This window comes from Sinocyclocheilus rhinocerous, unplaced genomic scaffold (genome assembly GCF_001515625.1).
Source record: "Sinocyclocheilus rhinocerous isolate Xijiao unplaced genomic scaffold, SAMN03320098_v1.1 scaffold2826, whole genome shotgun sequence".
Taxonomy (NCBI): domain Eukaryota; kingdom Metazoa; phylum Chordata; class Actinopteri; order Cypriniformes; family Cyprinidae; genus Sinocyclocheilus; species Sinocyclocheilus rhinocerous.
Genome location: NW_015652260.1, coordinates 282,246 through 305,474, shown reverse-complemented (window position 1 = coordinate 305,474; position 23,229 = coordinate 282,246). Strand labels below are relative to the sequence as shown.

The 23,229-nt window shown below is 38.0% G+C and overlaps 1 protein-coding gene across 1 annotated transcript in view; it reads right to left on the bottom strand.

The window, feature by feature from the left end:
* Positions 1-7,854: 7,854 nt before the first annotated feature.
* Positions 7,855-23,229, bottom strand: part of LOC107714110 (uncharacterized) — a 22,036-nt gene continuing 6,661 nt past the window's right edge. Inside the window, exons 3-38 of the mRNA XM_016519848.1 lie at positions 20,631-20,680; positions 19,901-19,951; positions 19,543-19,593; positions 19,360-19,410; positions 19,193-19,228; positions 18,641-18,691; positions 18,465-18,515; positions 18,320-18,333; positions 18,113-18,163; positions 17,932-17,982; positions 17,762-17,812; positions 17,564-17,638; positions 17,405-17,455; positions 17,193-17,267; positions 17,036-17,075; positions 16,862-16,912; positions 16,729-16,764; positions 16,547-16,597; positions 16,364-16,414; positions 16,196-16,231; positions 15,832-15,882; positions 15,373-15,438; positions 12,183-12,233; positions 11,902-11,949; positions 10,876-10,916; positions 10,645-10,706; positions 10,335-10,521; positions 10,060-10,179; positions 9,726-9,907; positions 9,465-9,626; positions 9,186-9,392; positions 8,876-9,108; positions 8,724-8,790; positions 8,553-8,644; positions 8,291-8,453; positions 7,855-8,081 (exon numbers count right to left, since the gene is read on the bottom strand). Coding sequence (XP_016375334.1) covers positions 8,022-8,081; positions 8,291-8,453; positions 8,553-8,644; positions 8,724-8,790; positions 8,876-9,108; positions 9,186-9,392; positions 9,465-9,626; positions 9,726-9,907; positions 10,060-10,179; positions 10,335-10,521; positions 10,645-10,706; positions 10,876-10,916; positions 11,902-11,949; positions 12,183-12,233; positions 15,373-15,438; positions 15,832-15,882; positions 16,196-16,231; positions 16,364-16,414; positions 16,547-16,597; positions 16,729-16,764; positions 16,862-16,912; positions 17,036-17,075; positions 17,193-17,267; positions 17,405-17,455; positions 17,564-17,638; positions 17,762-17,812; positions 17,932-17,982; positions 18,113-18,163; positions 18,320-18,333; positions 18,465-18,515; positions 18,641-18,691; positions 19,193-19,228; positions 19,360-19,410; positions 19,543-19,593; positions 19,901-19,951; positions 20,631-20,680 — 2,766 coding nt within the window. The 3' untranslated portion in view covers positions 7,855-8,021. The remainder of the gene's footprint in view (positions 8,082-8,290; positions 8,454-8,552; positions 8,645-8,723; positions 8,791-8,875; positions 9,109-9,185; positions 9,393-9,464; positions 9,627-9,725; positions 9,908-10,059; positions 10,180-10,334; positions 10,522-10,644; positions 10,707-10,875; positions 10,917-11,901; positions 11,950-12,182; positions 12,234-15,372; positions 15,439-15,831; positions 15,883-16,195; positions 16,232-16,363; positions 16,415-16,546; positions 16,598-16,728; positions 16,765-16,861; positions 16,913-17,035; positions 17,076-17,192; positions 17,268-17,404; positions 17,456-17,563; positions 17,639-17,761; positions 17,813-17,931; positions 17,983-18,112; positions 18,164-18,319; positions 18,334-18,464; positions 18,516-18,640; positions 18,692-19,192; positions 19,229-19,359; positions 19,411-19,542; positions 19,594-19,900; positions 19,952-20,630; positions 20,681-23,229) is intronic.

Here is a 23,229-nt window from a genome sequence, read left to right as displayed (position 1 = left end):
TTTTGGTTTTGGTATCTCTGGTAATAGAAATGATGCATTGTCGTGTTGCAGTACATGCGGTATTGAGCACCAGTGCAGATGTACCTGTCGTTATTAAGCTCACAGTCCAAAACTGGACTAACTGCTGATTTTGGTTCAGCAGCAATGGTGGATATGAAACCTGTGGACAAGACAAATGTGATCAAAGTCAGAATATACAAATACCAAACCAGGTGAATTTGAAACACATGAGGTTTTTTTTCTCTCTCTCAACAGTTTGTAAAACTGCGTGCTCTGTGGACTGTACTATTAATTAATAATTCTTCCTTTAAAATGTATGAAATATTTTCTAAATCCATTCTGAAAGTGAGAATAACTGACATTGACTAAGTACTGAGAAATGAAATGAATCCTGTTGTATTTAAAATAAATAATAAAAGAATTAATCAAACACTACTAGCTTATACTTACACAGGAATAAAGAGATGATAGTCAACAGTGACCACACTACTCCTGCTTTAGACTATGAACAAAATAATAAATTAAATGCATATTTGCTGTCTGTCTGAACAAGAATTGAAAATATGTTTTCTTATCAGATCAGATCACTAAAACGATGAGCTCAAATTGTGAAAGAGTGGTTCAATGTGTCATTTTCACACATACATTGACAGCCATATAGAGTCCTGACCTACACTGCATTACAAGTCTTTGGGATGTGCTGGAGAACAATTTAAGTGATGTGACGTGTAGCCAAGTATTGTGTCCCATACTCAGAATATTTCTTAACCTTATTTAAAATAATAGATTCTATTTGATTCTACAACAATACAAACGTCTCGACCACATCTAGGAATTTTTTAACACTTAGAAGTTGCGATGACCAAACAGCCCAGTGGCTATTACAGACCCTGAAACACAACTTGCAGATGCATGCAGTTGTGGAGTTTTGGTATTGAATTGTATGTGTTCAAATATTTGCAAAAGTGGCTTCAGGTCTGAAAATGTTATAATGAATTGGATTAATATCGTCTGTCAATTAATGTTTCAGTTTGCTTTACAATAGGAACGATCAGCAACGTTCAGACCATGTTTGAAGCGGTCAGCTCAGCATGCATGGAAATAGCCTGCACACTTCTTAGATGTCGAGGTGCATGCTGTTGTGATTCTGTAATACCGTTGTAATGTATGTATTGTAATGTATGTCATGTAGTAGGCTACACCTCTAAAGATGCTCTCTACACTCTGAAAAAAGGTATTTAAAGAAGTAAACACATTCAAAGTCACAGAGAAAATCATAGAGTAGAAAATAACCTGAATGCCACAAAAAGTATAATGCAAGAATTCAATGTAATTTAATCTGTATGTCTACCATAACATACAGTCCTGGAAGTCCTCGAAGAATGTATTACTACCGTCGTAACCATTTAGAGACACAAGGTGGCGCTATTTCACTATTCTTCTAACTTACTTTTGCTTGTGCAATGAGAAAAGGAGTTTAGATTTTGTGTTTATAATTGCAGGAAATCTCCTGGAATTGGTGAACATTGTCTACACTAATAACAGTTGAGTTTGGCTTGCTGAGAATAATGGAAAGGTAATGTTGTGCAATGCTGTTGTTGGAACTGATTGTGCATGACATTTAGATCAAAATGTTATGAACTATAAAAAAAATAAAATAAAATAAAAAACAAAAAATAATAATAATCATATGCTTTTAACAAAAAAAAAATAAAAATAATAATAATCCACTGATCTATAAATTCACATAAAATACACCCACATTTCCATTAAAGAAAATAAATTATGTATGGTTTTAGCCAAAGCTTAGTCAATTGTCATATTTCATTATCAGTCAGTACTCAATGCAATACAATTTTTCTAAATCAAAACGGGGAAAAAAATACTTACTTTTAAAAACAATGAACGTCATAATGGGGTCTGATAGTCCACTGTGTTTAGATCAGGCATTGATTTCTGAAATAAATTAAGAGACAAAACAAAAAAACAAATAGCTGTGACGAGGAGAGCAGGGAATGTAATAACAGCGTGAGGGCGAAACACTGTCAGTTTAGCCAATTATAAATGAGTTACAGGGGTGTAAATACTATTCTAAATAATAATACATTTTAATAAATAATAAATATAGTACATAACCAGCATCCTTCTGAGATGACAGAAAAATTTAAGTCTGTTTGTTGCTTCCCGCTTATTAAAAATCTTTAATCACTGAGCCAGCCATTCTCATGTTTGGGAATATTTAGGATTTTTAACACAGACTGAAAAATGTGCAAACCATCTCTGGACTGCATGATTTACACATTTGACTCAATTGTGGGAGTGATTAAAACACTTACATACACTTGCTTTTGCGAGCCTATTTGACAAAATTTTTTGAGTATTGTTGATTTTACTCAAATTTACTTGTTGCGTTTCTTTATTAATTAAAGTAAACCATGAACTCAATATGTAATGTAACAGTTGTAGCTTTAAATTGAGTAATGTGCAAAACTGAAATTTTTAAGTAAAATCTGTTTATTTTAATGAGCCATATTTACTGAGGGCAGACATCATTTTTTACAGTGTACATTTATAGATTTGTTTGCTATACTAAAAAAGTGGTGTATAAACAGTTTTCACTTACAAATTGCTAGTAAATTTTGCAGTGAATTACAAAGAAATAGGAAGTAACACACTGAATTCAGTTATGTTTTCCTTCCCTTCTGTCTGTAAACCCTTTAACCATCTCTGACAGCCCTTTAATTTTGTTAATGCCCTTATTACACATAAATCACACCTCAGGACACATGAAGTATATCAAAGATTTAGATGACTTTAAAATCAAAGTTTTTCAATGTTTAGCCTAAATAGCATGAAACATGTACAGTACCGCAAACAGCGATTGAAGACAAAATTGCTAAAAGTGCATTGATTGATAGTAACACTAAAGCAGTTCATTCTTATTTAAGCAGGGTCTCACCTGATATGACTTTACATGTCGTGATCTTCACCCAACTAGACTGACTACACAGACACATTATTGTCAGATGTTTATGACAGTTATCTGCTCATCTAACGAGGAAACTAACATATTTTTTCAGTCCTTCCTGCCGAAATTCAAATTCATATTCAAAGAACTCACCAAGATGATGCACATACAAAAATATTTCATATACAAGATCACATTTCAGTGTATTTATACATATTTAAATACACATTTCTAAAAAAAAATAAAAATAATTCAAAGCACAGTCGTGATTTCTCCGTTACCATCTTAGACATCCATATTAGCCATGGTAAGTGGTTTGTTAGCATGTTTATTATTAAAACCTTGACTGTGATAATATTATCATCACCATATATGTGTAATAAGAAGACGGGTTTTGATTAAAATCGACCAATCATTCTAAATAGTTACTAACAACTCAATAATGCTGAAGAACTGAAAGGAAGCATTCATAGATTTTTTTTCCTAAATGATTATTATCAAGAAAATAATTACAAATCACACTAAATATTCTTGTACAATAATATAGACAATTAAAGCAAACATAAATCACTCGAGGAGACTGAAGTACAGGATGAGTCAATGACCTCTACCAAGAAGAAAAAAAAAAAAGAAAAAAAAAACGAATAGTAAAAAACAATCAAAAACACAATTGATTAACAAATTAAAATTGATGACCACTATAAATTAATGTTAGGTTAACCAGACCAACAGACACACAGACCACAACCAGAACAACCAGATATCCAATCACACACAGGAATCCACTGCTAAGCACCTCCCTCTTTTTGGAGCTGAGCTGTGATAGGTTCTTCACACAGATGAAGAGCAGCACAGCTTCAGTGAACATCCACACAAAGCCGGAGAGAAAGAGGAAGTGCAGAAGGCCTGAGATCACGGCACACAACACCTGGAGACCATGAGAGACGGTTATGATGATTCTCAGTGAGAATCACAGTGTTAAACATGCCATTTGATGTGTTGAAGAAGTCTGGCTTCAGTAGATTCTCCATTGTGTTGTAGTTCAGGAAAGCCACAGCAGCTGATCCTGTGTGACAGAAACAGGTGGTTTTCTCATGCATTGAATATGACTAGGCCATTTAGACGCATGTTCATATTTGTCTGACAACACTGATAATTAGTTAAGTGAAGTGTCGTATGACCAAGTATGGTGACCATACTCTGAATTTTTGCTCTGCATTTAATCTATCCAAGTGCACACACAGTAGTGAACACACACAGTATGTGTGAGCAGTTGGGGGTTCGGTGCCTTGCTCAAGGGTCTCACCTCAGTCGTGGTATCGAGGGTGGGGTACCGCTATACATTACAACCCGCAAAGAACTACGTAAGTATACTGAATTTACGGTGTACGTTTCTGTAGTTATAGTGTACCTATAAAGAACATACGTGTAGGTAAAAGTGAACAATGTGTTACGTTTGGGTAATAAGGGGTAAAAACCAGATATGCAACCTGCAAAGAACTGCATAAGTGAACTGAAGTTACAGCATAATTTTTTTCTTTTTGTAATTATAGTGTACCTATTCAGTACCTCCCTGTAGGCATAAGGGAATAATATGCGACGTTTGGGGAATAAAGGGGTAACAACCTGTAAAATTACAAATAATTTATACTGTAAGTATTTTGAAACTAAGTGGTACCAATTCTAATATTACGTGGTATGTATGGCCTAAACAACAATCTTATGTTTGGGAGTGATTTAGAAAGACTATACTTTTTATAATTTTATATTGGTAGACCTATTTTATTACAGGCCTAGGTATTTTTAACCATTCTATTATTGCAGGAAACATGATGGAGATTACTGAACAACAAAACTGGACATCTAGTGAAATGAGTTAATGAGTTTCTGCTATGATTTATAATTCACGAGTATACTTACTTTATGAAAGCTTATTCGTCGATCTCAGCTGAGTCACACCAGCAACCTTCCAACACCACTATCACCAAATAACTTTGCATGATATACCATCAAGGTTCAATGCAGCTTAAAACAAGCTTACCTCTTTCCAGCTGTTCGCAGAAACCATACACAATACCACATTTGTATTTCAGTGGATGTATACTGTGATGTTTTTATAGCAAAAAAAAGTAGAGGGTTTAATTTGGCCATCAAACAATTAAATTAAAACTAGTGCAATATTTTCTCTGTAATTACTGTGCAAATATACACTTGTTCTGTGTTTAAGTCTTGCTATGTGCTTGTTACCTCCTTGTTCCATGTAGTTACAGGGTAAATACAACAGTTGCGGGCTGTAATTTAAAGTGGTGCTTGTTCCCCCCTTGTTCCATGTAGTTACAGGGTAAGTGGCTACAACAAATTGCTCTGAAGCGATTGTTTATACAGTAGGTTATACATACATACATTATATATCAGGTAATATGTCAATAAACATATTTAATTCAAATATTGCTTGAAATTTACTATAGGCCTACTGCTGGGTTAAATGAACCCAAAATGGGTTTTTAAAATTAAAATGACCTACCTAACTTAAAATGGTAACAGTTTCTGACAACAGTGTGCTGCACACACAATTTAAAGAAGAAAACACTTTAGGCTGTGCTATCCATCATCCAGAGTTGATAATGCTCAAAAAGATAAAAAGTTATAGACACTGAAGTGCCTTGAAAAAAATTGTACCACACTGAATGTTTTTTTTTCATATACAAATACATGAAATCAGTCCTTGAGCAATCCAGAAAATCCCGGGTGAGCTAAATGTTGACAGGTATGACCTGGGGTTCCAAGTGAACAATTACCCGAGGCGAATCAGGGAACGTCGGTTCCTTCCTTAGAACGTACTGCTGCTGTGCCTCATACTCCACAACATGTAGTGTCACCCAAGACCACATGCTGTGGGCAAATGATAAGAAAGCCATTGCGCTACCAGTCATAATACAGATTCAAAAAAAATTTTCCCCCTTACTTGTTGTTTAATTACTGCATCACAGAGACTATTTGTGGAAATAGTTATTTTGCATAATGTTTTATGTTTGTGTAACCGGGTGGTAAATAACCTTAAAATTAGTTTCTCTCCTTGCATGTTAAAAACTGTTATTTTATTGTGCTTTACTATGTTCAGTGAATTATAAAGACATGAAAAACAGTAATTTCCGGTATTTTCCTGGAGTCGTCAGCAGGTGGCACTGTGTGTGTTGCGTATGAGACAGTACGCATGCGCTCTCATCCTCGGACATTTTGGTGAGATGAGATGTGCAGCGAGACACGCATTCTCGGGAAATTGTGGAGTTTGTGTGATCATCCATGGGTAAATACAATGTTTTATTATTATATTTTGGATAAATACCAATTGTGGATGTATATTTTGTTGTATTAATTCGGCGAACTGTCATATTTAAAAAGTTATGTCGTGTATAATGTCCGCGATGATATGACGTCACACCATGTGGTGTATGCCTGTTCATTTAGTGTTTCACGAACTACTTTACACTTTCTTCTGTAGATGTTTTTGAGTTTTTCATGTGATTTGTTCTTTATGTGAACATCTATACAGTGTACAACAATGTTGAGGATTTCAGCCCTTGTTGAGTGAACGTGAGGTGTTATATAGAAGCTCATTCTGATGTGAGTGTTATTTGCTCTCATTTCCCTCAAATGATGTGTAAGTGGGTAATATAAAAATGTACTTACGTTGCTTTGTTCTCTTTGTACAGTATTCCCACTGCCGTATTGTATAGTAACATTGTGATATCGTGTTACATTACTCGTATTTTTGATTTTCCATCTTTTTGCACTGAGATTTTTGTATTCGTTTTTTTGCATTTTGAAAATTGCATTCTGAGTAATGTAGAGCTGTGAGTTTAATTGGTATCACCAGCTCTGTGAAAGCTCTCATTTTGTTTATCTAAATTTTGTTTTGCTACTTCATCTTTTCCTGTTCATTTTGTGAACCTGAGAAGACCCTTTTTCATAGTAAAACGTTTTCCTTATATCAATAACTGAATAAACTTAAAGTAAATATAACCCCTCAATGTGTTCCTGGTGGTAAATTTAAATCCCCGGTCACATTTGTGAAGTTGGCAGCAGTGTAATTTAACTTTTGATCTAATTTTGTTTGGTAAAAAATTGACATACTTTGCCCAAAAAGGGGGGAAGATGTGATAAATAGTACATGGGTTTTGTAACAAGCTTTCTTATTGGTTATTATGTATGCAGAAGTGTTCAGTAAACGGCATCAAAAAACAGCATGCAATTCTAGCGTGGTTTATGACACACATCATTGTATGTGTTTTTGTATGTAGCTATCATATATATTTTTAATACCAACGCTGTTTAAGACAATTCGCGTTTAGTGCCCCTGATACAAACGGTGAAATGGCTGGGGGAGTTCTGTTATCACTCTAATATTGCACTCTTATCAGCCATTCAGATTCCAGGACCAGAAAGAACGGTTATATATATAAATTTGCTACACATACTGTGTTAGATAACTCAGACTTGCCACAGCACTTAGATATTGTTGTCCTTTTGTTGGTTTAATTGCTTCTATTGTCCTCCTCATTCAAGTCACTTTGGATAAAAGCGTCTACTATATGAAAATGTAAATGTCTATCCTAACTACGGTCTATGGGTCCTTACAGCACAAACAATCAAGTGGAAGCTTTATAATCTTGACAATAAATAAATATATAAATAATTGTAATTATGCAAGTTTAACAATTTTATTTTTTGAGATAATACATAACTCGTATCTAAAATGTTCTTTAATGATGATCCCACACAATGTAAAGGAGTCTGTGAACACAGAATTTGTGCCCTCTACAAAGGAAAACCTTGAGTAAAGAGAGCTACATCAAAAAAACATCAATAGTACATTAGTACAGCTGTAATATTGGGACACTGGTAACATGTTTTTTCTAAAAAACAAAAAAGAGGTGAGGCTAATATTGAAAAACATTGATTCTGTTGTGTATTTTACTGTACGTATAACAACCTGAAATAATAATGGCACTTCAGCAGTACTTTTTTTTTCCTTAACATGATTCTGTGGTCCTCAGTGTTGTTTTTGTCCACTGCAAAGACATCTGAAGAACTTCCTGTACTGCTGCCTGACCTGGACAAGAATGAGATGAGAGGAGCTGAGAGACTTCATTTAACCTCTGAAACTAATGAACCAGAATGTTTGTTAATGATAAACAGGTATGAAAAGGTGTTTAAAGAGGTGTGCATATTCAGACGTAAACACTGATGCTTTTTTTTTTCTTATACTGTCTCCGGAGCTTTATTGGTGTATTTATAGAGTAGGACAGACAAAAGTCTGACCTCATTATTGAAGACACAGTAGATCAGGAAGATGAAGGTTCCCTGCTGGGAGTTCACGATCAGGAAGAGGATCTCCAGCACCTTACTGCCATTAGTGAAGAAACCCAGAATCCAGGAGCAACCAAGAACCACAAACTGAGCCAGTGTTTTAAACACCATGATCCTGCAGAGAAACAGAGAAATAAAGTGTTAATGTGCCTTTATTGACTACATGTTCTTTTTTATAGACTGATTAAATCATGTGAGTCATAATGTTTGTTACTTGGTTTGTTTTATCTGTGAAACGTCAGAGTTCAGATTTTTGAGAGTTGAGTTCAGAGTGATGACGATCTTGATGAAAAGAATCGTGTTTGACTGCAAAGTAAAAAAAAAAAAAAACAGTAATCAATTCCATTGTTTTCCTTTTAATACAAGAAAAAATAAATGTGTTTACTGTTAGTATCATGCAAACAGGTCCCAGAAAACTTGAGATGAAGCCTTTATCTATTTTTATCCAGCACCTGTTTGGAGGAAGATAAAGTAATGTAATCAGTAAACAAACATGGATGAAGATGTTGAGCAATGAATGACTCCAACTGAACTCACATTTCACTTCCGTAGCCATTAGGATCCATCACAACAGACACGGCCACCACAACCAGAGCAACCACATATCCAATCACACACAGGAATTCTCTGCTAAGCACCGCCCTATTAATGGAGCTGAGCTGTGATAGGTTCTTCACACAGATGAAGAGCAGCACAGCTTCAATGAACATCCACACAAAGCCGGAGAGAAAGAGGAAGTGCAGAAGGCCTGAGATCACGGCACACAACACCTGGAGACCATGAGAGACGGTTATGATGATTCTCAGTGAGGCTGTGCTGAGCTGTAGGGCTCCTTCATCATTCTCACCTGCTGACGCCGTATGAGGCTCAGGAACTGCTGTGTGAGCAGAAACAGAAGGTGAGCCAACAGAAGACTGATGCAGATGTTGATTCGAGCCACATTATTCACTCCAGGACTCCACTGACAAAGGGCAAAGGTCAACAGGGCCAAACTGAAGAACACCAGCCCCACGATCACACACACCAAATTCAACAGCTCCATCAGTGAGTCGCTCTGAGAAAACATGAGAGAACATGAGTGCCAAATCTGTGCTGTTCTTCAGTGTTCACTAGAAATATTCGGTACCTCTGACTGACGGCTGGTTTGCATGATGAGAGCGAATGTCGACAGATGATCACAGGAACACACAGTGCAGCTGCTGTTGGTCTTTAAAACAGAACAACCATCTACAATCCACTCGCTGATATTCCAGTACACACAGAACAGAGAACCGCTGGGATCAAACTCCTGCAAAAACAAGAAGAAAATATCAGAACACTGAATATTAGATGTTTTCAGATGTTCATCAGTGCTCTGATAAAACAAAAGCACATTTGAGTCTCTCACTCTGATGTGTTTGAGGGTGAAGTTGACTGGTTTGGTGAGTTTAGTGTTGGTGGTTTTGGGAAGAGTAGCTGAGATCACAGTAGACATCATGGTTTTAACCGTGTCTTTTGATGTGTTGAAGAAGTCTGGCTTTAGTAGATTCTCCATCGTGTTGTAGCTCATGAAAGCCACAGCAGCTGATCCTGTGAGACAGAAACTCATAAATAAATGTCCATTCAACAAAACAACAATACAGTACTACTAATAATAAGATCCTAAGTAAATGCGATTTAGTGGTATTTTGTTTCTTTCTTCAAATTTTTTTGATAAAATCACATCAAGGCATTTAATGTACTTGTTTCATTGTTGTTCTTGGCGATCCCAATGAGATCGATGTCCACAGAAGAATTTGTCGTGTCGAGTCGAGGGATTTTATCTAAGGTGACCTGTGGTCCAACCATGAAGACTTCAACCTCTGATTAAAAAAGACAGTCATGTGAATGAAACCATATTAAAAATAAGGTCATGTAAAAAAAGTCAAAAGTTATTTTAATCTAATCTAGGTTTTCTAGACTTGAGCACATTAAGTCAGTGACTTCACAGTCTATTCATAGTTTGGTTTTTACTTACCCACAGTGTCAAGAGTAAAATTGACATAGTCACTTGTGTTTGTCGGTATCACCAGCATGGACACGAGTTTCTCGCTGGCTTTTAACAGACGGTTTCCATGTAACACCAGTTTATCTGGGTCAGTTGACGATGAGTCTAAAACCTTCTCTGAAGCATTGAGGACCACATCCAAAATTTTTGTCACATCCTATTGTTAGTGATCATAAAAATAGGATTATTTGTAAAATTGGAACAAAAGAATGAAAGCATCGCTACAGTATCAGCTATATACACATGACAAATAATGATGGTTTTTGTCCTTTTCTCTTACGGTCAAAGGAAGCACTTGAGCTGTCAAGTTCTCTATCTGGCCAAGAAGATTTTCACATTTTCCTGTGGTCTGAAATCACAAATAAGCTTTATAAGTAAAAGGTATTTTGTTTAGGATTTCTTTCTTTCTTTGGTTAATTTTTGGTACACAAAACGGTGTACTCTGCATTATTGTGTTGTTGGTATGAGTCCGGCCCCCTAATCACAATATCAGAAACTCATCTCAACTTACCTTGCAATCTTCCAACATTGTGGTATTCAGACGTTGTGAATCTAGAATGAGAAAACTCCACATGAAATAAATATAAGTTCATTTCAAAACTGTTGAATTTGTGGTCATGAGATCTGTAACAATGGCTGTCGATGGCTGAATTAATGTGTCAGGGTTCTGAGTGAGAGAGAAGACCCAAACACAGGATAAGTGGAGGTAAGGTTTATTAACAGGGCAGTAGACAAGGCACAAGAAGGTAAGAAAGGGCATAAGAAGGCCAGGGCACACAATAGTGATGTCTGATTATTGAATGAATCATTCTTTTGAGTCAGTACTCAGGAAGTAACCAGTTGAGCCGTTCACAAATCAAACTGAATCGAACTTTAGTTCCGGGTTGATGATGTAAGATGCACAGCTGAAGCAGCGCGCTCGATTTAAATAGAAACCCATGAGCCTGTTCAACCACCTGTCGAAGTTTGCAGTGGATTACCGAGGATTATAACTAGTGAGCTGTTGACATTATGCACATGTGTGTGTATGACCAAGGACTTGACACGCAGTACAAGTTTATTTAATAACAAACAAAATGTACAGGAAATATGCTTATGACTAGTTTATTAAATAACCTGGAAATAAAACTGAACATGTGTATGTATCAGTGACTGTTTCTAAATAAACTGCAACATTAACAAGAAATTGTCAACAAAACAGAAAGGGATAAAAGGAAGTCCGGCATCATCCTACCCGCAGATGTAGATGTTGTAGAAGTGACTGGTTGTAGAGGAACTGGAACAGTAACAGGTGGAAACAGATGTTAAATCAAACTCAGATGATGAAGTTAAGTGTTCTTCATGAAGAAGATCATTATGAGGGGTTTCGTTAGAAAGGCCACATCCAGTCCACTCACCTGTAGAAGTAAATGACTGTAGGTAAATGACCAACGATATTTACAAGATGGAATATGGTGCCAATTCAGATTCATGAAGGCACTAATAATTATGGAGGGTTGTGTTTCAATATTACAGTCCTGTGAAACACTATCCTCACCTGTAGATGTTGAAAGTGTAGATGTGGAAGTGACCGGCTGTAAAGAGACTAAAACAAAAACAAATGGAATCATGTTCAATCAGAATCAGATGTTGAATCACTGTGTTCTTCATTAAGACAATAATAACTATGGACAGCTCTGCTTTAATATTACAGTGCAGTCCAGCATCATCCTCACCTGTAGTAAAAAATAAAACAAACAAATAAACAAACAACAACAAAAAAAAACATTATGAGTGGTTTCTTTTAAAAGGTTACATTCAGTCTAACATCATGCTTACCCGTAGTAGCGAGACTGGTAGATGTTGTGGAAGTGACCGGCTGTAGAGGAACTGAACCAATAACAGATGGAAACAGATGTCAAATGAGACTCAAAGGATGAACTAATGAGTTCCCTTTCTAGGGAACTCTACGCTGCGTCCTTTAGCGGACACAATGGGGAATGCTGCCAGCATTACCGGTGTCTAAAGCACGTGTGAAACAACGCCAATCCTATTGGTCCACGTGACCCGTGACGTCATTGGTGGATGCCCGGAAGCATAAAAGGGCACCTGCTGAATACGTCACCAACTTTTGTTGTCTTCAGGACAATGGTTCTGGTTCCGGTCCCGGTTCTGTTTGAAGTGCATGTGAGAGACCAAGGCAGGTGAGCGTTGTAGAAAGTGTGTGCCTCCGTGCCCGAGAACACTTGAAGACACACAATATCTATATGCGTCATGTGTCTTGGTCAGGGGCTTGTGCATTCGGTGCTCTGAATGTGCACATTGTGAGTGTTTCCAATGAGAAAGCTCCGTTTGCACTTGTCCCTCTTCTCGAGAGATGAGTAACAAGCGTCTGTTCGTGGGTTTCAGATACTCTTTTTAGGAGTTTTCGATCCCACATGTAGCGCTATATTGAGTCGAGCAGCGCTTTAGGGAGTGTGAACCTCCGTGTTTGGATTCTAACACTGGAGGGCATATTCCGCCTTTGCGTTTGTCTCGGAGAAGAGCATTTGCGTTCTGTGTTACACACTCATTGTGATGAGTCACGATGTCTAGGCTCCGTTCGCGTTTGTTCCTATTCCTGAGGGATGCGGGGCAAAGCGTGCCATTACCACGGCACAGTTGACCTCAGCTCGCGATTATTGCTTTGATCTGCGGGATCCGCACACCCTCTCTTAACGGGTTGTCAGATGCCGCATACAGCATTTGGGTTGTTATGACGATGAAGTGTGAGCACAGAGTCGTTTCAGCCCTGATCTTGTGAGATCACGGGCGGAGCTATATTCAGCTCGGCCGTGCCTCTCTAATATGCATTATATTGTGTGTGGAGAGTCTCGCTGGGTGTGGATATATTTAAATACTCTGTTGAGAGATGCTTGCAAGCTTTCTCTCCCAGGGTGTTTCAGCACATAGAGTGGTTATGGGGAATGTTCCTTCCTGTGTTGGGCCGGATGGGTTTAGGAGTGGGCTGCCTCCCCAGGCTTCTGGGTATTTTTAAGTGGGTGGTCCCTCTGAATCCCGCTTAGTAAGTTTGGGCTGAGTAGAATGCTTGCCCCTCTTCAGGGCTTTAAGTGAACAGCCTCTGCTCAGAGTGTAGCTGTCTGTGGATGGTTATGCTCCAGCTCAAGCTTGCTTTGCTCTGGAATATAGCGGTCTGAGGGCAGCTATGTTCTACCCTGGCTTCTATAACTAGGTTGGGTTCCCCCTTGGCACAAGCTCTCTCAAGTAAGCGCTGAAGTCTTCTTTAGGAATCTGCTATTCGAGGATAGCTGTGTTCCAGCTCAGAGATTGCTCCCCTTTTAGGGTTTTTAAGTAGTGGTCTTCTTGAGCCCCTTGCCTAGACTGTGCTGTCTCCCCTTCTGGGTATTAAGTAGATGGCCCACTTCGTGGTCTGGGCAAACTTCAGCCTTATCTGAGGGAACTGCTTTTCGAAGATAGATGTGTCCAGCCCTCTAGTGTTATGGCCACTGCTTACATCAGGCTTTGATCTTGGACTAATGATGTTTATGTGTTCACTCTTTAGCAAATCATTTACTGATGGTCCGGATCTCCCTCTTGTGAGCTCCTGATCGAAAACACAGTGCTTCGCTAGCCTACTGTGGGACTGACACTGATTGGGGACCTCCTTAGTATAGCCATCTGAGGGTGGTTATATTCCAGCCATTGTTATGACAGGATGGGCTTACTTAATACAGCTATCTGAGGCTAGCTGTGTTTTAACTGGCAAGTTCCAGTGAGCCCTCTCCTGGAAACATAGCTATCTGAGAGCTATGTGCTAGCTGTTCCCCTTTCCTAGAGCCTAGCTATCTGAGGATAGCTATGTGCTAGCTCAGTGATTACTCCCCTGCTTAGGGTTTTAAGTAGCGGTCTCCTTGAGCCCTTACCTAGACAGTGCTGTCTCCCCTCCTTGGGTTGTAAGTAGACAGCCCACTCTCTGTGATGTGGGTAGTTTCAGTCGGTCCCTCTTTTGGTAGCCCCTTCCTAGGTACATAGCTATCTGAGGATAGCTATGTGCTAGCTCAGTGACTGCTCCCCTTCTTAGGGTTTTTAAGTAGTGGTCTCCTTGAGCCCTTGCCTAGACAGTGCTATCTCCCCTGCTAGGGTTGTAAGTAGATAGCCCACTTTCTTTGGTCTGGGCAGCTTTGCAGGAAGGCCTTACTTGGCTATTTGGGCTAGCTACGAACCTTCATAAGACCCTTAGGATATAGCTATCTGAGGAAAGCTGTGTTTTAGCTCAACAGCTACTTTCCTTAATTAAAGGGTTAAAATTAGGCTGCGTTTTACTCACCCCCGAGGCATCCTAGGTGTATATGACTTTCTTCTTTCAGACAAATCCAGTCAGAGTTATATTACAAATTGACCTCATACGTCATGCTCCCGGAACTGCTTCTGTGTTCAACTGTTGATTATTATGTTTTGAATATGGATATTTTTCTTACAAAAACGCATCAGTTCGCTACAGGAGGCCTTTGTTTACCCCCCGGAGCCGTGTGAAACACTTTTTTTTATGGATGGGTGCTTTTTATTTAAATTCTTTTGGACTGAAGCAATGCAACACCCGCTGACTGCAATGATAGAGCTTGAAAGATCAAAGACCATTTTTAATATAACTCCGACTGGATTCGTCTGAAAGAAGAAAGTCATATACACCTAGGATGCCTCGGGGGTGAGTAAAACGCAGCCTAATTGTAATTTTTGGGTGAACTAACCCTTTAAGTAGTGATCTCTTTGAGCTCCCCAAGAGGCTTTATGGTTTAGCCTCTTCAGTGGTCTTGTGTATCCAGGCTAGTATTGCTCACATAGCATAGCTATCTGAGGATAGCTGTGTTCTCAACTTGGGTGGGATGTTCCCTTTTATCTGAATCGGGTTCCCCATTCTGCCAGGTTATGCGAGCGGCCCGAGGCGTCAGTGGCTTGGACCATTTCTGAAGAAAGGCTTGGTGTATGTCTGTCACTTCCTTGGTCTCTCACCAGGTGGACAGGCACGAGCCTTGGCATGGCATAGTTGGCATTTCGTTCCACATTGTGTCCGCTAGAGGACGCAGCGTGGAGTTCCCTAGAAGGGGAACATCTGGGGTTACGCATGAAACCATGGTTCCCCGAGAGGGAACGAGACGCTGCGTCCCCTCGCCATGCCTTCGGCCTGCCTGTTTACGTCTCTTTCAGACAACTAAGTTGGTGACGTATTCAGCAGGTGCCCTTTTATGCTTCCGGGCATCTGCCTTTGACGTCACGGGCCACGTGGACCAATAGGATTGGCGTTGTTTTACACGTGCTTCAGACACTGGTCATGCTGGCAGCATTCCCCATTTTGTCTGCTAGTGGATGCAGCGTCTCTTCCCTCTCGGGGAACCATGGTTACATGCGTAACCCGAGACGTTCTTCATGAAAAAGATTATTATGAGGGATTTCTTTTGAAATGCCATGTTCAGTCTAGCATCATGCTCACCTGCAGTAGTGGGACTGGTAGATATTGTGGAAATGGCTGTAGGTAAATGACCTGTAATATTTAGAAGATGGAATAAGATGACAAATTAGATTTAGATGAAGTACTGTGTTCTTCATGAAGCACAGAAAATCACCAGGAGGGAGTTCCTTTAGAAGGCCACGTTAATTTTTGCATAATCCTCACCTGTCGAAGTAGAACTAGTAGATGTTGTGGAAGTGACTGGCTGTAAAGAAACTGAAACGATAACAGATAGAAACAGATGTTAAATCAGAATCAGATGCTCAATTACCGTGTTATTTATGAAAAAAAATCATTATGAGGGTTTTTTTTTTAAAGGATACATTCAGTCAAGAATCATCCTCACCTGTAGATGTTGTGGAAGTGACCAGATGAAGAGGAACTGAAACAATAACAGATGGAAACAGATGATAAATCAGACTGGATGAGGATTAAATAATGATTTCTTCATGAAAAAATATTATTATGATGCGTTTCTTATGAAAGCCCAAGTTCAGTCTAGCATCATGCTCACCTGCAGTAGTGGGACTGGTAGATGTTGTGGAAGTGACTGTAAGTAAATGACCTGTAATATTTACAAGATGGAATAAGATGACAAATTAGATTTAGATGAAGTACTGTGTTCTTCATGAAGCACAGAAAATCACCATGAGGGAGTTCCTTTAAAAGGCCACATTAAGTTTTGCATCATCCTCACCTGTAGAAGTAGAACTGGCAGATGTTGTGGATCTGACCGACTGTAAAGAGGCTGAAAAAATAACAAATGAAAACAGATGATAAATCAGAATCTGGTGCTGAATTACTGTATACTTCATGGAAAAAAAATCATTATGAGGGGTTTCTTTTTAAAGGATACATTCAGTCAAGAATCATCCTCACCTGTAGATGTTGTGGAAGTGACCAGATGTAGGGGAACTGAAACAATAACAGATGGAAACAGATGTTGAATCAGAATCAGATGCTCAATTACTGTGTTCTTCAATATTACAGTGCAGTCCAGCATCATCCTCACCTGTGGAAGTAGAACTGGTAGATGTTGTGGAAGTGACCGGCTGTAAAGAGGCTGCAAAAATAACGAGAACAGATGATAAATAAGAATCAGATTCTGAATTACTGTGTTATTCATGAAAAAAAAATTTAGGGGTTTCTTTAAAAAAGGTTACATTCAGTCCAGAATCATTCTCACCTGTAGATGTTGAACTGGTAGATGTTGTGGAAGTGACCGGCTGTAAAGAGACTGAAACAAAAACAAATGCAAACAGATGTTAAATCAGAATCAGATGCTCAATTACTATGCTCTTCATGAAGACAATATTAATTATGGACAGTTGTACTTATATTACAGTGCAGTCCAGCATCATCCTCACCTGTAGATGTTGAACTAGTAGAAATTGTGGAAGTGACCGGCTGTAAAGAAACTGAAATGATAACAGAGGGAAACAGATGTTAAATCGGACTCAAATGCTGAATTACTGTATTATTCATAAAATAAAATAAAAAAACATTAAGAGGGGTTTCTTTTAAAAGGTTATATTCAGTCTAGAATCATCCTCACCTGTAGATGTTGAATTAGTAGATGTTGTGGAAGTGACCGGCTGTAAAGAGACTGAAACAAAAACAAATGCAAACAGATGTTAAATCAGAATCAGATGATCAATTACTGTACTCTTCATGAAGACAATATTAATTATGAACAGTTGTACTTCAATATTACAGTGCAGTCCAGCATCATCCTCACCTGTGGAAGTAGAACTGGTAGATGTTGTGGAAGTGACCGGCTGTAAAGAGACTGAAACAAAAACAAATGAAAACAGATGATAAATCAGAATTAGATGCTGAATTACGGTGTTATTCAAATTAAAATTGAAGGGTTTCTTTAAAAAGGTTACATTCAGTCCAGAATCATCCTCACCTGTAGATGTTGAACTAGTAGATGTTGTGGAAATGACCGGCTGTAAAGAGGCTGAAAAAATAATGAAAACAGATGATAAATCAGAATTAGATGCTGAATTACTGTGTTATTAAAATTAAAATTGAGAGGTTTCTTTAAAAAGGTTACATTCAGTCCAGAATCATCCTCACCTGTAGATGTTGAACTAGTAGATGATGTGGAAGTGACCGGCTGTAAAGAAACTGAAAAGATAACAGATGGAAAAGATGTTAAATCAGACTCAAATACTGAATTTCTGTTATTTATGAAAAAAAAAAAACATTAAGAAGGGTTTCTTTTACAAGGTTACATTCAGTCCAGAATCATCCTCACCTGTAGATGTTGAACTAGTAGATGATGTGGAAGTGACCGGCTGTAAAGAGACTGAAACAAAAACAAATGGAAACAGATGTTAAATCAGAATCAGATGCTGAATTACTCTGTTCTTCATGAGAAAAAAAACAACATTATGAGGGGTTTCTTTTAAAAGGTTACATTCAGTCGAGAATCATCCTCACCTGTAGATGTTGGGGAAGTGACCAGATGTAGAGGAACTGAAACAATAACAGATGGAAACAGATGTTAAATCAGACTGGATGAGGATGAAATATTGAGTTATTCATAAAGAAGATTATTATGATGGGTGTCTTATGAAAGCCCAAGTTCAATCTAGCATCATGCTCACCTGCAGTTGTGGGACTGGTAGATGTTGTGGAAGTGACTGTAGGCAAATGATCTGTAATATTTACAAGATGGAACAAGTTGACAATATAGATTTAGATGAAGTACTGTGTTCTTCTTGAAAAAAAAAATTGAGGGGTTTCTTTAAAAAGGTTACATTCAGTCCAGAATCATCCTCACCTGTAGATGTTGAACTGGTAGATGTTGTGGAAGTGACCAGCTGTAAAGAGGCTGAAACAAAAACAAATGCAAACAGATGTTAAATCAGAATCAGATGCTCAATTACTATCCTCTTCATGAAGACAATATTAATTATGGACAGTTGTACTTCAATATTACAGTGCAGTCCAGCATCATCCTCACCTGTAGATGTTGAACTAGTAGATGATGTGGAAGTGACCGGCTGTAAAGAAACTGAAATGATAACAGAGGGAAACAGATGTTAAATCAGACTCAAATGCTGAATTACTGTGTTATTCATAAAAATAAAAAATAAACTTTAAGAGGGGTTTCTTTTAAATGGTTGCATTCAGTCCAGAATCATCCTCACCTGTAGATGTTGAACTAGTAGATGATGTGGAAGTGACCGGCTGTAAAGAAACTGAAAAGATAACAGATGGAAAAAATTTTAAATCAGACTAAAATACTGAATTTCTGTTATTTATAAAAAAAAAAAAAACATTAAGAAGGGTTTCTTTTACAAGGTTACATTCAGTCCAGAATCATCCTCACCTGTAGATGTTGTGGAAGTGACCAGATGTAGAGGAACTGAAACAATAACAGATGGAAACAGATGTTAAATCAGACTGGATGAGGATGAAATAATGAGTTCTTCATGAAGAAGATTATTATGGTGGGTGTCTTATGAAAAGCCAAGTTCAATCTAGCATCATGCTCACCTGCAGTTGTGGGACTGGTAGATGTTGTGGAAGTGACTGTAAGTAAATGACCTGTAATATTTACAAGACGGAATAAGATGACAATTCAGATTTAGATGAAGTACTGTGTTCTTCATGAAGCACAGAAAATCACCATGAGGGAGTTCCTTTAGAAGGCCACATTAAGTTTTGCATCATCCTCACCTGTAGAAGTAGAACTGGTAGATGTTGTGTATGTGACCGGCTGTGAAGAGGCTGAAAAAATAACAAATGAAAACAGATGTTAAATCAGAATCAGATGTTGAATTACTGTATTATTCAAGAGGACAATAATAATTATGGTCAGCTATGCTTCAATATTACAGTGCAGTGCAGCATCATCCTCCAATGTAGTAGAACTTGTAGATGTTGTGGAAGCGTCTGTAGGTAAAATATCAGTAATATTTACAAGATGGAATAAGATGACAGTTCAGATTTAGATGAAGTACTGTGTTCTTTGAGGAGGCACTAATAATGGAGGGTTGCATTTCAATATTACAGTACAGTGCATCATCTCCATCACCTGTAGAAGTAGAACTGGTAGATGTTGTGGAAGTGACTGGTTGTAAAGAAACTGACACAAAAACAGATATTAAATCAGACCCATATGCTAAATGATGTTCCTCATGAAGACACAAGTTATGGAGAAGCTTCGTTTGAAAGCCACATTCAGTTCAGAAACATGCTTACCTGTAGTAGTGGGACTGACAGATGTTGTGGAAATTACTGTCAAGAAACGACGTGTAATATTATCAGTGATAACATATTAACAATTTTTTGCAAGCCACAGTAACAAACTGACCTGTGGAAGTAAGACTGGGAGATGTTTTGGTAGTGACATTATTTGTTTAATTAGTGCAAAAGCATTAGAAATTGCAAGTACAGGTGTAATTTACACCACTGCAAAGACTCAGTAAATATTCATACTTATATTATATTAGACATATTATATTACCTCTTGAGATGGTCTCTGTTGTGATGGCTGTAGATTTGGTGTTAATGCTGCTAATATCTGAAAGTTTGGATGAACAGTAATTAATAAGCAAATTTCTCTTAATATATCTTGTGCACGGGCACTCAAAATGCTAAATGCAAAAAAAAAAAAAAATGTCTACAACTGTATATTTCACATGATCTTTTATTCCTCGTCCCTTTTTAGAGAAACAAACACTCTCACACACCTGTTCAATTCTGCAGATCCACAAACATTCAGTCAAAACACACTCAACAGAGGAAACATCAGACTACATTACCAGCTGAGCTCGTCACAGTTTTTGAGAGTCCTGCTGCTCTCATGCACTTTCTTTAATGCACACAGTAGAGCAACAGCTGAGATCAAAATTTTCTATTTAATTTGACGTCACAGTCAAAACACAATCAACAGAGGAAACATCAGACTACATTACCAGCTGAGCTCGTCTCTGGTCCGACTGTTGTATCGGTGCTGCTGATGTTAGTAACAGCTGAAACAAATGATGACTGATGAATGTTAATGAAAAGAGACACAAGTAATACAAATAACACATGAAAATATAATTACCGGCACAGTACCGTAAATAATGGTGAGATATAACTAACCAACTTATAGACATGCACACAGATATGATCATGTGAAAGGAGAAGCATTTATTTCATGCATGATTTAGATTTGTGATTTATCAAATGGATTCAGAAATAATTGAAATACTGAAATCAAATGATTTATGATGTTTGTGAATATTTAACTCATATCCTGATTTTTTTTTCCCCATGTGAAGTGACAGACTTCTCTCTGGTGGAGTATGCTGGATTTTCTCAATCACTTAGTTTGCTTAAACTTCACCCCTGCGTGGGTGCCCCTCGGTTAAAAATGCATTCGGTTTAGATTGCTTTCCGTGTTTAAAATCATATTCCCTGGAGTGGAGGGATAGGCCCTTCAGATCCACCCCCCACCCCCACACCCCTCTTGACACCGGGCCTGATTATAACCCTGTTTCCACCATTGAATAAACAAACAAACAAACAAAAAAAGGGGTTATGGCAACTTTTCATCTCAGTTCTGATTTTACTTCTGGCAATTCTGAGTTTATATCTTGAACTTTTGATTTAACGTCTCAATTCTCTGAGTTTTTTCCTTGTGTCTGTAAGTTTATGTTGTAATTCAGTCTTTTTTTTTAATTATCTTGCATTTCAGACTTTTTAATTCCCTCAGAGTTTTGTCTTTATTTATCACAGTATGACAATTGGGGGCGGGGCCGAGAGCCGTGGGAACGGAGCGAGGCCGGTGGAGTAAGTGATAATGCGCGACACCTGCACCACTCACAACTGTTCCTGACATTGGCATTAACAGCTACAGGTCAGAAAATAAGTCACAGTGTGTTATATTACCAGTTGAGATGGTCTCTGTTGTGACAGCTGTAGAGCTGGTGTTAATGCTGCTAACATCTGAAAGTTTAGATGAACAGTAATTAATAAACAAATTTCTCTTAATATATCTTGTGCACGGGCATTAAAAATGCAAAAAAAAAAGTTGTGTCTGTGTAGTGGACTATTAAAGGAAGAGGGGTTCACACAAAATACATAAAAGTAAGTTACCGTTAAACTAGGAGAAGAATAGAGTGAACTAGGGTTACATGCGTAACCTGGAGACGTTACCTACACAACGTGTACCTATTTGAATAAAACACACTGTCAGATTTTAATTGAAAGGATTATTATTGCCGCTTTCATTAGACACCAGTCTATTTAACAAACTCACAAACACCAGTGTGTATTTAACAAATGTCTTTTTTGCTAGCAATTCATTTAAATGTCTGAAACCTAAAATAAATGTTATGTGGTTGAAAACACTGAATAGCATCAGACAACGCGTTTGAATTTAGCAGTGAATGTTTTAAATTAACCGGTGATGGTCCACATCGAATGGTTAAAATTGACACATTTTGGGGGGGTGGAGGGGGTCAAATTGAATCTGAGATCCGACGGGTGCCCCTCGGTTGAAATTGCATTCGGTTTAGATTGCTTTCCATGTTTAAAATCATATTCTGAGGGTGAAGGGGTGGGTCCTTCAGATCATTGCAGGGGGGCTTCAGAACATCAAGGGTGGGCTAAGCCCCCCAAGCCCCCCCTTGACACCAGGCCTGATTATAACCCTGTTTCCACCATTGAATAAACAAACAAAACAAAAAAGGGGGTTTATGGCAACTTTTCATCTCAGTTCTGATTTTACTTCTTGCAATTCTGAGTTTGTATCTTGAACTTTTGATTTAACATCTCACAATTCTGACTTTTTTCCTTGTGGCTGTACGTTTATGTTGTAATTCAGACTTTCTTTCGTCAGAGTTTTGTCTTTATTTATCACAGTTTTTGAGAGTCCTGCTCCACCCCCCTCTTGACACCAGGCCTGATTATAACCCTGTTTCCACCATTGAATAAACAAACAAAACAAAAAAGGGGGGTTATGGCAACTTTTCATCTCAGTTCTGATTTTACTTCTTGCAATTCTGAGTTTATATCTTGCACTTTTGATTTAACATCTCACAACTCTGACTTTTTTCCTTGTGGCTGTACGTTTATGTTGTAATTCAGACTTTCTTTTCTCAGAGTTTTGTCTTTATTTATCACAGTTTTTGAGAGTCCTGCTGCTCTCATGCACTTTCTTTAATGCACACAGGAGAGCAACAGCTGAGATCAAGATTTTCAAATTAATTTGACGTCACAATCAAAACACACTCAACAGAGGAAACATCAGACTACATTACCAGCTGAGCTCGTCTCTGGTCTGACTGTTGTATCGGTGCTGCTGATGTTAGTAACAGCTGAAACAAATGATGACTGATGAATATTAATGAAAAGAGACACAAGTAATACAAA